The 15,362-nt window shown below is 51.2% G+C and overlaps 1 protein-coding gene across 2 annotated transcripts in view; it reads right to left on the bottom strand.

Moving 5' to 3' along the window:
• Positions 1-9,584, bottom strand: part of MAP2K6 (mitogen-activated protein kinase kinase 6) — a 61,627-nt gene extending 52,043 nt beyond the window's left edge. For both annotated transcript variants that reach the window (XM_075518600.1, XM_075518599.1), the window contains exon 1: positions 9,201-9,584. In XM_075518600.1, coding sequence (XP_075374715.1) covers positions 9,201-9,216 — 16 coding nt within the window. In that variant the 5' untranslated portion in view covers positions 9,217-9,584. The remainder of the gene's footprint in view (positions 1-9,200) is intronic.
• Between the last annotated feature and the right edge of the window lie 5,778 nt (positions 9,585-15,362).

Genomic DNA, 15,362 nt, shown 5'->3' with positions numbered 1-15,362 from the left:
ATTCAATCTCCCAGATTGCTCCTTGTGTTTCAGCTGCGGCAATGCCTTTTTAAAGCAAGCTCCTGGAAAAACAGCCCTCCCTTTGCAGGAGGTGCTGGCCAGGGAGATGCTTGCACAGGATGGGCCCTAAATGAGTGTGCTACAAGGTAAAGTAAATGCTTGTTGATGCTGGAAGCGCTGGCATTGTTCTGAGGTCTGCGCAGGAAGAGCGAGAGGCGGAATGCTCTCCTATTGCAGGAAGCTGTTCCAGCCTCTTATCAGACATAAAGCTTCTGATTTCTTGCGGGGGAAGTACCAAATGTTTTTGAGGGGAAGAAAAAAGAAAAAAAAAAAATCACATGCTTAGCTATAAAGGAAGCTGCCTAATGACATGAATGAAACTGAAGTCATGCTACGTGGAAGCAAGCCTGCTGCGCTGCCTGGCTCGGGTGGCTACGAGCAAGGGCACGTTCCCATACTGTCACCCTGCAAAGACCTGGAGAGGTGCAAGCCCAGAGGTCCTTCTCTCTGCCAAAAAGGTGCCTGCTGTGAATTCAGTCCTCCTTGTCTCCAGAAAGCAACTTACTACTAATCATCTTTGAATGCAGTGTCTGTGTCGCCCTCCCCAGCTGCCAGGGACTATTTCGGGCTCTGCCTCCAGTTCAGATGCTGCTCTGTCTGGGGGCTGTTTTGTGACGTCCTTTCATGCAGTGCACCGCACCAATCTGGTCTTTTAGTTAATTTGTAAAACTGATTCCTTGGCAGGAATTCAAGTTCTCGGTAGAGATGTTCCAAGTTTTATTAGCAATGAGCAAATTACTGGTGTCCTTGGGAAAGGTAAGGAAGTCAGAGTCTATGTTAATTGCCTTTATTTTTTTTCTAGAGGGTATCTCCCAACGAACAACTCTATGCCACCTAGAACGGCTCTCTGGTTACATAAGTACCTGTGTGTGTATATATATATATATATATATAATGGCCGTTGTGGCTTATTGCACAGATATCTGCATAAACTTCAGTTTTAAGTGTGTTCACTATTTTATCAGGCTTTGTGCTTTATTTGAGCCAAGGACCCTTTGTCTCCAGCCCAGTTTCTCCTGGTAGGTTATTAGGGGATTGTGGTTTCCATATCTTCTAGTTAAAAAGCAGAAAACACTTTAGAACAGGTTGAAAAACAACAATATCTAGAGCATTGCCTTTCTTCTCCTTTAATAGGCTACTCTGTCAGCCCTGTGCTTGTTAAATGAGAGAAAAATCTGTGGGCATGCAGTGAAGGTCAATCTTGTGGTTTTTGAAAACATTTAATTAGTGCAGTTAAGTACTGAGGTCTGCTTGGGAGTGAGCTTCTGCATTAACCATCAGCATCTTTCAGTTCAGAGAAACAACCTACAAGAGGGGACCGCAGGTTAAGCCGACATCTCCATGTCCGAAACTTCAGTGGTGGTCAAGCTTAGGAGGAAAACTGTTGCGGCTTCCCTGTCCTGTTGCTAGCTCCAAAACCTGCGTGGGCTTTGGAAATCAAGCTTGGATCTCTGCACATTGCTAACAGCACAGAGTCCCAGCTGGCCAGATCCTGGCTGCCTTGTGCAGGGGCTGGAGTGACCCATGGAACCCTTCAGGGACCCATCAGGCTGCCAAAAGCCCTGTGCTGTGGCTTGTGCTTCTGCCGAGGCATTTTTGCTAAGTGCTGAGGCTCAGTGCTTAAACAAATCTACTTAAGATGTAGCTCTGCCCAACGGGGTTTTGGCATTTTGATGATAGCATGTAAAGCCCCTGTCTCTTCTTCATGATGCATCTAACTGGAAGAAGGGGGACAGCTGTTCTCAGCTCCTACAGGTGTTCCACTCCTTGAATAAAACTACAATAAATGTCACATATCTGTGCTTTAATCCCTGGGCAGTAGCAGGCATAAATGTGGGCTGACAGTTCCTTTTTAAAAGGCCACAGCATCAGCTGTTTGAAAGAAGAAATCAATTCCAGTCCTTTCAAAGCCAAATTTGGGTTTTATTTCTTCATACTTCTGCAGCATTGGAAACCCTAATTGTAGGCAATTAAAGCAGCCCTAGGAAGAAAGGGCTGTGTTGAAATCAAAGCTGGAAAGTGTGCCTCTAAATGGGTGCCAGTTGCCAGCACTGGAGGAGCGCCCCGGGAACAAGGAGCCGGTGCCAAGGGCAGTGCTAGGCGCTGCACAAACCCTCTGCGCAGAGCCGGTGCCAAAAGGACCTTCTCATCTCGTGTGCCCTGTTACCTGCTTCACCTCCCACACGCAGGTACTTGCGTGAGCATGCAAGTCGAGCGGGCCCTTACTGGGGCTCCTGCGTGTGAGAGATGGGAGATGCTGAGAGTTGATGAGAGCAGATATAATGGAGCAAGTCCAGGGCAAGAAACCCGGTAATCGATGCTGCGTTTCCCTTTAAAATTTTCTATCTCCCTTTCTTTTCGAAGCTGGTACTCTGGCAAGGTTTGTCTTTGCCAGATGGGGACTTCCATTACTTTAGAGCTGTCAGAACAACAAAAGACTACTTTGAGTCATTTTCTATATCTGACCTTGAACTACTGGAGAAGCAATAAACATTCTGAAGAGGAACGATAACGTGGAGTGAAGCTGGAATTCTTATAATATAACTTGTTGCTTAAGTGACAAGTAAACCCTGCTGAAAACACACAAATGAGGAACTTCAAGATCAGACCCCACTGCAGGATGAAAATAAGCACAAAAGCATGTTGCCTGGGACTTCCACAGAAGAACAGCCAGATGATGCTCTGAGGCCATTTGGCACTGATAAGCATTGTTTCATTGAGTGCAATTACATATTTTTGTTTAGAAAAAGATTCTCCTTCAAAAGCAGCTACCAAGTCTATGCTGATTCAGCCTTCATTAAAGGCCTCTTACTGCAGACACAGTGAAGTGTTGACTCCTGTACTTATTTTCTATTGCTGCCTTATCTTTGGCATCTCATCTGCAACTTCTGCTGGTTTGTTGGTTGGTTTTTTTTTTTTTTCCCACGGGTTTCATCTGAGTGCAGTAAAAGTGGATGCTGCTTGGACTTCAGTTGTTCTAATGATTTTTGATCTGCTTGGGTGCAGGCTAGGAAAATCTAGCCTCGATTAGAAAATTGCAAGCTAAGTAGGCTAACAAAACAGCAACAGCAAGAAACTGGATCAGCTCTGCTCAGTGAAGTTTTCCTGCTCAAACAGGGGAAAAAATGCTTTCTCTCTGCAATCTTCCTTACAAATACGAAACTATCTCAGCTGCAGGGGCTGCTCCCTCCGGCTGTTTGCACAATGCTCCTTGGGCTTCACCGCACTCAGCTTTTTGCAGCAGCCTAACAAGCCATGGCCATTGCCCCTACAGCAACTGGGGGGGAAAAGTAGCCTGAGTAGCTCCTACCCCAAACTGCTCTCCTGATGTGGTCGGATGCTGCTCTTACCATGCACGTACAAATTCAGGCCCTTACTTGACTATGGGATGCAAATCCAGAGCGATGTTCAGCCGCAGCTTTGCTGGCACCAGCAGACCAAGATGCACAAGTGGCTTCTTGGAGTTACCATAAAGGATGTTCAGCATCTGTTTGCAACATCTCCAAAGTAAAGATGACTCAGAAGTGCTTTAGCACCCCAGAGACTTTCATGGTGGGATGAACCCTCTGAAACATCAACTGGGTGTTTGAAATTTCTAGCTTAAAAGGAAGGATAGCTTTAATTTTGGCTTTGAGACAAAAGAAAGCCCTACAAGCGAGTCTCAGGCTTCCCCTCTCCAAATTGCTTTTTACTGAGCCAGGATTACTGAACAGAAGACACTTTTCCATTCACACTTGTCAACATGAAGAATATTGTGGATTTGGAAGACAAAAGCAAAAAATACCCCAACTTTTTGCACAATGAGTAGATATGGAAATTGCACTGAATGGCCTTCACCCCTCTGGCACCACAGAGCGTAATATCTAGCGTGGGACAGCTCCAGGGTCCTAGATCTGCCTTCCTGCTAATGTTGCTCTAGTTGATAATGCTAATCTCTTAAACTATGCCCAGACAGGCCCTAAGGAAGGGAGCTAAGTAACTCTACAGGTAATGAAACTTTTTTTTTTTTAATTATAGCTCTGGCCATGTCTAAAATTAAAAGAACAGTCCTGCAATTTATCCGGCCACCGGAGACTGACTCAACACTTTATATAATGACGCTGCTGGTGGCCACGCTGCCAAACTCGTACAACGCCCTGATTGTCCCCCAAAACGTGAGTGACCGGGGTAAGGGACACCTATGTGCTCTGGTTTCTACCCCTTTCCCTTACTTGGAATTCCTCGTCCCACCCGCTGCCATCGGGCAGCTGGGACCTGCCCAGCCCGAGCAGGACCTGCAAGCGCTGCCCACGGGTCTTTAGCTCCCCGTGAGACCGGAGCAGAGATGCAGAGCTTTGCCTTCGGAGCTGGAACGGGAGGAGACCTGTGGGCAGGCTGAGCATTAGAAATGCAAGTTCATGGGGTGAAGGCAGGGAACGCCATGGGAAAGGGCTGGGAATCATGACCGTGCCCCACGATCAGGGTAACAGACACTGCGGTCCTCCAAGAGCATTCACAGAGGAGGGCTGCAAGCGTGTTCCCACTCCTGTGCTATCAAAGCTCCCATGCTATTTTTCTTTTTCCTTCTTTTTCCAACTTGAAAGAGGGATCAGAGCTTGTTTCAGATGTGTTATTTTTATATCCTTTTCTGAGAGGCTTCTATAGGTGTCTTTATGGCTCTTTTCAGGAAGAGAAAATGGACAAGTGACATCAAATGCATGTATCATTGGCGGGGGGGGGGGGGGAGCAACTTTTTAGTCATCTTGTGTATTTGCAACCACAGTACACAGAATGTGCAAATCTGCCTTTGAAGGTAATTGTGTTCCATTAATGCCAATGCTCTTGGAGGAATGAAGTGTCTCATCTCTCTAAATTACTCCTGTGGTTTTAATTGAGTATCATTTGCCTCACCTTAGCAGCTTATGGACGTGTCATGGGAGGGAATTCACCCCAAAGGAAGCTCCATATTTTTGGTGATGAAAGTAACAAATGAGCAACACTTACTGGGGCAGTGAGAAACCTAAACTTTTTTCAGCTGGGAGGAGAAAACAGATCTTTGCTCCTTTTTCCCTGCAACTTATCACTTTTATTGCTGTAATTATGTCTATAGTTTGAGCTTTTAAATGCTTGTGTCTTCCTGTCCCTGCCAAGCAGCCTGCTTAGCGCCGGGGAGCTGCCGTCCTGACGAGCGCGTTGCTGGCTGTCGTGCCGTGTCGGGACGTGGGGACAGGGCACCCTGCAAACGCGCTCTGGTTTTTGCACCCCCAGCGTTGCTGCCTGGGGCGGAGGGGACGAGAGCTGCTTCCCTGCCCGGCCCAGCAGCGTTGCAAGCGAATGCCTCCTTAGTGCAATGCAGAGGGAGCAGGCAGCAAAATGCAGCAACTGGAGGGGCTCGACTGGGCGTCTCGGTTCCCACTTGCTCAGCTGCGTAGAGCGTTTGGCTCATGTCAGCCACCATTTCTAGCCTAATACTTTCTGCTCCAACTAGTTGGTTTTCTTTTTTCCCCATGCTGGTTAATTCCTCCAGCATTGCATTGCATGAAACTTTTAAACCTCTTTATAAACGTTTGACCCCTCTTAACCCAAAGCAAGTACGCAGGCACCTCCATCACAAAAGTGGTAGGGCAGAGCAGGCAGCACATGCAACAGGGTGAAATAGTAATTCAACATGGTAGCTTTAAAAAAAAAAAAAAAAAAATCAACAACTCAAACTGAAATTGGCCGTGTTTGCTGCTAGACTAGGCTTTGCTAGGCTTGCACCTCGCTGACCGTGCCACAGCTTTGCTCACTGTGCTCTTGCAAAGCCTGCCCTTGCCAAGTGCCTATGTCATGGGAGCGTGTTAATGGCGAGAAGCTGAGGTGGTGCTGACGAGGCAAACTGCGCGTTGCACAACCAACAGGAGCCTCGCGCTGCTCACGGGTTAATTTTATACTAGCAAAAACCTGCCACCTACCTAGGATTTAAAAAAAAAAAAAAAAAAACCAAGCTGCCATTTAGGCTTTACATCTGTTCCATTGAGATTTCTAGCTGGAAAAAAAGAGCATTTTACATAAAATGTAGTATTTTGAATAGGTGCAGGGCCTTTGGTCAAAGTCCATAGGGTACACAGCCAGCATCACATGGGATGCGGTTCTCATAATCTCAGTATCCCTTTTCAGCTGGAGAACAAAAAAATGTATTTGAAACAACAAATACTAAGAATTAGGAATGAGATCAATGGACAGCAATACTGAGTTAAATGTAGCTCATTTCAATGTACTGTTTATGAATTAGCGCTCTAATGGGAACTGCTCCCCCTTCCCTTTTCTTATTTCAATGGAGAAATTTGCATATTTGCAGGTTGCTTCTCTGATGTGGGCTTCGCGAGTGCATAATTCCCCCATTACAATGTATTTGGAAGACTCCTGAATGTATCTGCTGTCACGAGAGTTCAGATTTATAGCCTCAAACTGTGTTTAGCTTGTAATTAATATGGACTTCCGCATTTTTTTTTTTCTCTTCCAGAATAATATCCTATTAGTCATGACAGCCAAATGTGCCACATTTGGGCAACGATTCAACTTCTTCTGAACTACCATCAACATCAAGTCCCACTTGTCCGGAGTAGACTCCTCTCTGAAGGTGACAAACAGACTGCAGGGACCTGCTGTGCTTGGGGAAATCTTATTTTCTATGGATTGCTCCATCCAACTAAAAATACCATTTTGCAACTTAAACGAGGGAATGAAGGTAGAAATGAGCATGGGGTGAAATGCAGGAGTTTGCACCTGGATGTCTTTCTGACTTGACCTGTGTTTTGCTGACTGCAAAGTCTTAAAGAGTCCATCAGGGCACAGGTAACGTGGCTGAGTACTGCAAGCACAATGCTGGAGGCATCTGCCGTGGAAAGGGCCAGAATGAAACTGTTGCTTCCAAACTCCAGGGAGAGTTTTATCTTCTACAGCCCGTGCTACGGCTGTGCAGAAAGCAGATCACCTCCGCTTCTTCGCGTGGCACGGGTAGGGTCCGAGGAGCGATTCTGCCCTCTTAACTAGGTGAGATTCCTTGCTGGGAATGAGTCTGATCAGAGAATAACCCTCCTGAATACTGTCCCCCTGACAAGCAGCATTAAAAAAATTAATCTCTGGCAAATTCTCAGAACAACTTTGGAAATGATTCAAAGTAGGGAGAGGGCTCCAGAGCTCAGCAGCTGGCTGAAGCTCTGTGCAGTATTTTAGAAAGCTGACGAGGAACCTCCTGTGCAACACATGAAAGCTGATCCTGAAATGCAGATTATCCCTCCCTTAATTCATCCTGAAGAACGATACCTCTGGAGCAAACCCCGGAGCTGAAACCCCTTCCCGAGCAAAACCTCAGCCTGAACAGCTGAACTTGGAAAAGTTATCTGTGTAAGGAATTCAAACTTAGACACTCGTATTGCAGAGCGTGAGATGGACGGAAAATGGATTCAAGAATGATGCCATTCATTGAGATCATGTTTTGTGGGTTGGCTACTTGTATTTTCCCATTTTCCTGGTACTGAGAAGGACGGACAAGGCCAGTGCTGGCAAGCGCGGGGGCTAAGCGGCACCCTGGGAGGGTGGGCTGCAGGGCCACCAGCACGGGTCCCTGCCCGTCCCCGGCTCCGTGCCGTCAGGCTTTCCCACCCCGAGGCTTTCCGGGGACCCCCGGGAAGCGGCTGCTCCCCTGCCCAGCCCCTGCCCCTCCGTGGGTCTCACAGGGACCCTCCTGCGAGCGGCAGCGTGCCGTGGGTATCATTTGATTCAATTTTGCATTATCAAACTTCCTTGGCTCTTTCTATTGGAAACTTTTACAATTCTCTGCTTGGCTGGAAAAGATGACTGCAGCAAACCCAAATTAGGAATAAATTATACAACAACTTTACATTTTTCTTACAAAGGAAAACTGTGTGGCAAGAGCTGTGAAAGCACCTCCTTCCTATGTCCTCCCAGCAAGGCTTGTTGTAGAAGGCCACTGAGTTCACAGATGTCTTTTTTTTTTTTTTTTAAAAAAAAAAAGAAAAAACAAAACCAACAACAACCAAAAAAGCCCCAGTCCCAGTTTGGGAACCGCTCTCCCACCGGGCCATGCACTGTCTCTCACCCCCCCACTCCCTAATACGTGCGGGGGCTGCAAAATGCAAGGAGAGGCAGCTGCAATATCAAATCCAAACAGTTAAAAGAAGCTCCAAAAGCTGCGTCTGTGTGGCCAGCCGCTGACATATGTGCATCTATTTTCACAATGAATGGCCAGAGCAACTCCTCCTTAAACATCTCAGCCTGGACTTGCAGGGACTATTGCATTCCCACAGCATTTTTGCAATATTAAATTCTCCACCTCCCCCCCCCCCCCCCCCCCATTGCAGGACACAAGGCAGAGCCGCTCCGGAATAATCATCAAGTTAAAAAGCAAAGATCAAGCCTTCCCCACCGCGCTGGCAAAAAAAAAAAATAAAAAAAAAAAATCACTGTTGTCCCCTACCCAACTACGCCCCTCCCGCTCCATCCGAAGCGCTGAGCCCCTGCTCCGAAATGCTAAATAAAGCAGCCCTTCTGCATGCTCTCAGCGATCTGGTGTTACAAACCACACTGCTGCTCTGACCAAAAGTTACCAAATATTAAAGGCGGAGGGGGGGGGGAGAAATCGGTGGAAAATGATCTCAGTCCTGGCACAAGAACAATACTTTCCCATGGAAACATAGGTATATATTTAATTCCTGGTAACTCCACTCAAGTTTCACCTTTCATCTCCTCCACGGACTTCTGTAAAAGTTTCATTTAATTTTGCACTTGAAATTAGCTGCAATTCGCATGCATTGTGCCCATTTTGCATGCATATATACAGTAGCGAATGCATCTGCTCTTCAACACCCTTTATCTGTCCTGACTGTGCAAAAGGCAAAAAGGGCTCAGTAATCCCCGCAGAAGAATTCAAATAACGTCAATGCACAGCTGAACTGCAAGCCCTGCCTTACAGGAACTGTGTGTGTGAGTGTGTGTGTGTCTGCAAAAAGGCACATACTAAACAGGAAATGCAACTGAGAGCCATTGAAAGCCTCAAACTTCAAAATGCAATTGCATCCCGAAAAATGCATGCATGCACTTAAAAATGCATGCACGACTTTTTGCATATTTGCAACGAACAGAAGTAGGAGCCTTACCTCTCGACTGAGACATTTTCCCCTTTGCTTTGATGGGGGAGGGGAGCACAAAAGACTTTGCCTTGCCTCTCTTCTGGAGCTAGTTTTGCAACAAAGATGCAAACTGCAAGCGCTCAATCTTCATGCAACTGGAGTTTTCCTGACTTGCTGCAGCAGCTCTCCTTGCAGCGGGGGGGGCCGTGCAATTGCACACTTTGCAGGGCAGCTTGCAGAGCGGGGGGTTTCCTCCCCCCCTCCTTGCAATGGTAGGGAAGGCTCTGCTGCACCTACATGATGGGCCAGGGCTGGCAGCTAAAAGCTCCAAACTTGGAGCTGGGGGCGCAGTGCGCAGGCGCGCTGCCGACGGCCGCCGCGCGGCCGCCTGGGTGCTGTAGTCCGGCCGCCCGCCGCTTCCTGCAGGGGGGCGGGGCTGCGCGCCCGCGGAGGCGCCGCGGAGGCTGCGCGGGGTAGCGGCGGGGGTGGAGCGCCCGCGGAGGCTGCGCGGGGTAGGGGAGGCGGGGGGGGAGTTTCCGCGGAGGCTGCGCGGGGTAGGGGCGGTGGGGGGATAGCGCCCGCGGAGGCTGCGCGGGGTAGGGGAGGCGGGGGGGGAGTTTCCGCGGAGGCTGCGCGGGGTAGGGGCGGTGGGGGGATAGCGCCCGCGGAGGCTGCGCGGGGTAGGGGCGGCGGGGGGGCGGGGGGAGTTTCCGCGGAGGCTGCGCTGGGTAGGGGCGGTGGGGGCGGGAGCTCACGCGGAGATTGCGCGGGGTAGGAGAGGCGGGGAGGAGCGCCCGCGGAGGCTGCGCGGGGTAGGGGCGGCAGGGGGGGGCGCTCCCGCGGAGGCTGCGCGGGTTAGGGGAGGCGGGGGGGGAGCTCCCGCGGAGCTTGCGCGGGGTAGGAGAGGCGGGGGTGGGGGGGAGCGTCCGCGGAGGCTGCGCGCGGCCGCCCGTGCCTCCCGCCGCCCGGGGAGGGAGGGGGGGAGAGCGCGAGGCGGGGGGTGCGCAAGTCGCGCGCAAATAGCGCGCAAACAGCGAGAGCGCCGCGGAGGCGGCTTTTCCCGGCGGTGCGCGCCTGCGGTTTGGGGGTGATGCGCGGCGGTGCCCGGGGTCGGCGGGGGATCCGCGCCGCCGCCACTCGCCTTGGTTTTTCCCCAAACTGCTGTGGCTGCGAGGGAGCAGGTCCCTGCCTGCGCCCCTGCCTGCCTCCCTGCCTGCCTCCCTGCCTGCGCCGCTGCCTCCCTCCCTGCCTGCATCCCTGCCTGCCTGCATCCCTGCCTGCATCCCTGCCTGCCTGCGCCCCTGCCCGCGCCCCTGCCTGCGCGCTGTGCGCTCCCGCAGCGGTGCGGCAGGCGGTTGCGGTGGCCCCGGGATGCCGGCCCTCAGTCACCGGCTGCGGGGACGGGCGGTACCGCCCCAGGCGGGCACTGCCCCGGGGGATCCCGCGGCTCCCTGCGCACCGGGGAAGGGCTCCGGGGCTCGGGCTGCGGCTGGAGGTGACCGTGGGGGGAAGGCCGCGCCCCGGGCGACGCGGGAGCGTGGAAGCGTCGCCCACGGGGGTCTTCGTGCGGTCAGCCCCACCGCCCCCTCCACGCGCCGGGGTCCGGCTGGTGCTGCCCGCCCGCGGGTGCCCGCAGAGCCTCTGCCACCGGCCACCCCACACCGGGCGTGGGAAACCCATTGCGGTGTCTGGTGCGCCACAGTGAAAACAAGAGAGATCAGGGTGGAAAAATACAGCGGAAAGAGGAAAGAAGACGCGCTCTGTTTTGTCTCCGTTGGCTTTAGGTTTTAAGGATCCATCGGAGAGGAACCTCTTGCTTTTGTGCTCATACCATGCCGGGGGCGTTGCGCATTCTGCGGGGCATGGCGGTGCCCTGGCTTAACCACCGCTCTTCGCCACCTTATATAACATGAACGATTTCTTCATCGTTTTTGATTTTTCCCCTCGCAGGCAGAGCAGATGCAGCGAGTTTATCCCGAGGCTGAAATGGCGTGTTTTCCGAGGTGGTCCGCTTGGGCCCTGCGGGCTCACGGAGGTTTCCCGTGCGGGGGAAACCTCCACGAGCCGGGGGACACGGTGCAGTGACGTCCCCCTGGGACGGGGATGCTGTCGGGCTCCGAAACGCAGCCGTACGCTGGGGTGTGGCAGATGGGTACCCCCTTCCGTACGTAGGAACCCCGCTTTGGGAAAAGCCCCTAAGGAAAAGAAAAGACGGGCCTGCCTAAAGCAGCGCTTTACTTTAAATATATGTTTCATTATAGGAACACTGGAAGAATAATTAAAAAAAACTCAGCACTAAGAAACGTGCGCTTTAAAAACATTTACAGCTAAATTAGGGCCCAGGATGTTTGTTTACGCCCCAGCGAAATATCGATGCCAAACGTATAAAATCCAGTGCAAATGTTGCATGGAGAGCGCGTCCGGGATTGTAAGCAGCGTTGCCGCTTCTAGCGTCCTTTTTCCTTGAGCTGGAAAACGTGCATCGTAGCTGGTTTTTATACCGCGCCCTCGCGCCGCTCCGTTTCCCAGCCGGCCCCGTGCGGCTGAGCTCGCGCTAGGCTGGCGTTGCTCAGGATTTTGCCATTTTTAGCTGCAAGGGCCGAAGTCTGAAGGAGGCTGAAACCCTCAATTAGGGATCTGCGTGTGTAACTTTCTAATGTTCGGAGTGATTGTTTGGGGTGAGGGAAATATGCTGCTGTATGTGGTCCTTCCTGCCAAACTTGCAGCTAGAGCAAAGCCTTATAGCCAAGCAATAAATCCCCAAAATGAAAGGTTTACGATGGAAATGCTGACAAACCCTTAACTAACACATTACAAATGGCAGTGTTGCAATTCGGTAGCTATAAGCTAAATTAGCAGGGGCGCGGGCAGCCTTCGAGGATTGCCGTAGCGAGCCGGCCGCGGCCCGGAGGCTTTGTCTCGATAAAGATGTGCAGCGAGGCAATGGCTTTTAATTTGCTTTTAATCTTTCTGACAAACTTTTGTTGGTCTAACTTGCATGTGGGTGCAAAATGAGGGATGCTCCTTTGGTTTTCCATGAAGTTTTTGGATGACTGTTGGAAGAACATCCGTTGGGTGAGAACAAGAGCCCGGTTGTTTTAAGGCATTTCTTTCCTATAGAGGACGGAGTCCTTCTTCTCCGCAGTTTCCCGGGGCGCTGGCCCTGTCCCTTGCCGTGTTCAGGTGCCATCGGGTGCTCCGGAACGTCCCCATCACATGCACGAGCTGGGACAGCGCAGCAAAACCTGTGTCGCACTGGTGGCCCCCAGCAAACGGCACAATGTCAATTTTAATTGTTTTTTGATGTTTTCCCTATTCCCCCTCCCCAAAGGCGTGCAGGGATCTGGGATGCCGCTACAGCGCTGCCGTCCTCAGAACTAGGGCACCCTCATACAGCTCCCTGCTAACGCCGAGGGAAATTTTCTCCTGGCTTTAATGAGTTTAGGCCGAGCCTAGGACCTGCAAAGGCTTGTCCGTCTGTCACGTGCCGCGCAGCGGTTCGCGTGCGGAGGGTTGGAGGGCGTGTGAAGTTCAGCCGGCGGGCGAATCTCGGCGGGCTGCGGTGGGACCGGCTGGGGCGGCGGGGGCGTGCGGCTGCGCTGCCCCAGGCTGGGGGGCTGCCGGGGGGCGAGGGCTGCAGCCCTCCCCGGCGCCTGCGGGGTGCCCTACCCTGCCCCGGCGCTGAGTGGGGCTGGCGGTGGGTGACCCGATGTAAGCGTGAGTGGCTCCCACGGACAGCGCATCGCGGTGCTGTGAACAGGTTGCCGTCAGCGTTGAGTCCAGCGGTACCACAAGCCTGCGTTGTCTTTATTGCTCACGATTGCTCCAGCACAGTGCCCAGCCTTTAAGCTCGGTGTTTAGTTTCCCCTTGGCAGATCTTTTTACTTTTAGAGTCTAAATTCTGCGGACAGCGTGACCTGATCTCCCTTGCCCTAGGTAGGATTCACCCTCCTGCTGTCCAGGAGCAGGCTCAAGTCCCCATCTCTGCTGTTCGAACCGTCTCCTCCTCCGGTCAGCAGTGCTTCCAAGCTGCAGGAAAGGCCATTTGTCTTCTGAGGACATGTTAAGTAATTTTTTAAACACCACTTGAGTTGCTCGTTTTGTTTACAGTAAAACACTTCGATTTGCCATGCAGCAATTAATTCAGGAGAGCAGATGCTGAAACAGAACAGAAAAATCTCTTCTTCAGTGGTCACGCACCTGAAGGCTGCAGGGCGATGCACAGAGGAACCAGCGAGGTGCTTTACGTGAGCCTGTGTCTCCCGATGCATATACGTAAACTCTCTAGGAACATTACTTTAATCATCTTGTGTCGCTGAGTAGTGCCAAGCCATGTGCATCCCCGTGCAATGACTTTTTAGGAACTAAATTACCCAGTTATGAATGGCCGTGAAATACAGCAGTCTTGCAAAGTGCCTGGGGGGAGAGGGAAGAGGGCTTACTGCTGGGGGGGGGTCCATAGGGCTGAACGAAGAGATCTGATTTCTAAGTCTGGGTCTGGCCATCGCTTTTTCTCTAGTACTTACTGTCTGTATATAGTCATTTGAATTTTATACATGTTACGGTTTGCTTATTCCTCCTTCCAGCTTGCTCCTTCATTGCTAAGAAACGAATTTGCTGCAGAGAAATTGGACAAACATGCTGCGGTTTCAGGGCACTATTGAAAAATCTCCTCTCTGTGTTTGTAAACAGGAGATTTACGCTGAAATATGTATTTGTTTTAGACACGACTTTGTTTCCAGCGTTCGCTTTGATCGGGGCGCTTAGAAGGCGAGCCATGTCATGTGGCGGTTTTGTCCAGTAAAAATACAATTAGGGGCTTCGGTTTCAGTGTTTGCGCAAACGATCGCTTGTGGATAATCTAGAGGCCAAAAATTAATCCCAGCGCTCTGTCCACAAACAACGGCGAGCTGGAGGGGTGCAGCTTCTCGAAGTCATCCTGCTTCACTCTTGCATGAGCATTGTCAGAGTTTCTTTATATATTTCAATTTCTTACATCTTGGTGGGGAGGGATATGTTTTCCCTTGGTTCATATCCCTTCACTAAGAATTGTTTTGAAAATTCAGATGCCGGTCATGTGTGGTTTATAAGAGTTATAAGCATAGATGGTGTGAAACAGAAGCAAAACTGGTGTCAAAACCACCTTGGTACCTCTGCGTACATCCTTGAACACTAAGACCAGGTTTCTGGGCTCAAAATCACGTTTTTCCCAGTGTGTCCCGGAGCGTGAAGGTGCCATAGCTATTGCTCTGAAGCTGTTGTGTGTTTTGGATGCCAACCCTGTGCAGGGACAGACAGAAGTCACGGTGCCTGGGAAGCGGGCTCTTCCAAAACCAATACACTTTGCAAATGAAGTCGAGCGGAGCAGAGGGGCTTGGTCGGCCAACTTCCATGGAGCAGGAGATGGGGTGGGCTCCAGCAGGACCTCTGCAGAAGGACCCAGTGGCTATTTCAGTTTCCTTTGGTTCTGGTTCGTGTTTTTGTTGGTTTATGCTGCTTCCAGCCGTCGCCTCCCTTCCTGGGAATGGGAGCTGTGGAGAAGGAAGGATATCGTGGGGCAAGTGGAGCGAGGGTTTGGCTTGGTCTGTCCTGTGAGAGAGTGTAACGATGGCTTTTAGAGACAACAGGCAAGGCAATGATATTTTCAAGTGTGATGCCATCCCTTGGACAGTATCCCGTGAAATTTCCGATCGTTTTTTAGCTGAGGTAGCGGTCAGCCCCCACAGAGGAGCAGAGGTGATTGCATGTGGGCAGGCAAATGCCAGCCATTTCCCTGATGCTCCCGGGGAGCGCTGGGCTCACGCTACCAAGCTGAAAATGAAAACTAGTAGGACTAAGCACACTAAGGGCTCTGCCTGCTACGGGGCAGGCAGACAAGGAAGGGCTCTTTCCTACAGAAAAGAAACCGTAGGAAGTTCTCCAAGGCAAGAGGGACCAGCTGGAAAAAGGGATGCTCCCGAGGGGACGTCTGGGGAAGGAGCTTGAAGAAAAGCCAACGCAAACACTGGGTGCAGATGCTGAGGAGGAGAATACGGCTTGACGAGAGAGGAGGTGAGAAACAATGAGCTGTCCTGAGCACGAGCCGCTTACGGGAGCAGAGACCATCTGCTCTTCACCGGCCTGAATGGTGCCGAGCGATATCCTGCATTCCTTTGTTCCCCGCTTTAAAGGGAATTGCAGGCTGCGAGC

This window comes from Mycteria americana, chromosome 16 (assembly GCF_035582795.1).
Source record: "Mycteria americana isolate JAX WOST 10 ecotype Jacksonville Zoo and Gardens chromosome 16, USCA_MyAme_1.0, whole genome shotgun sequence".
NCBI lineage: Eukaryota > Metazoa > Chordata > Aves > Ciconiiformes > Ciconiidae > Mycteria > Mycteria americana.
This window is presented reverse-complemented; position numbering and strand designations above follow the sequence as displayed.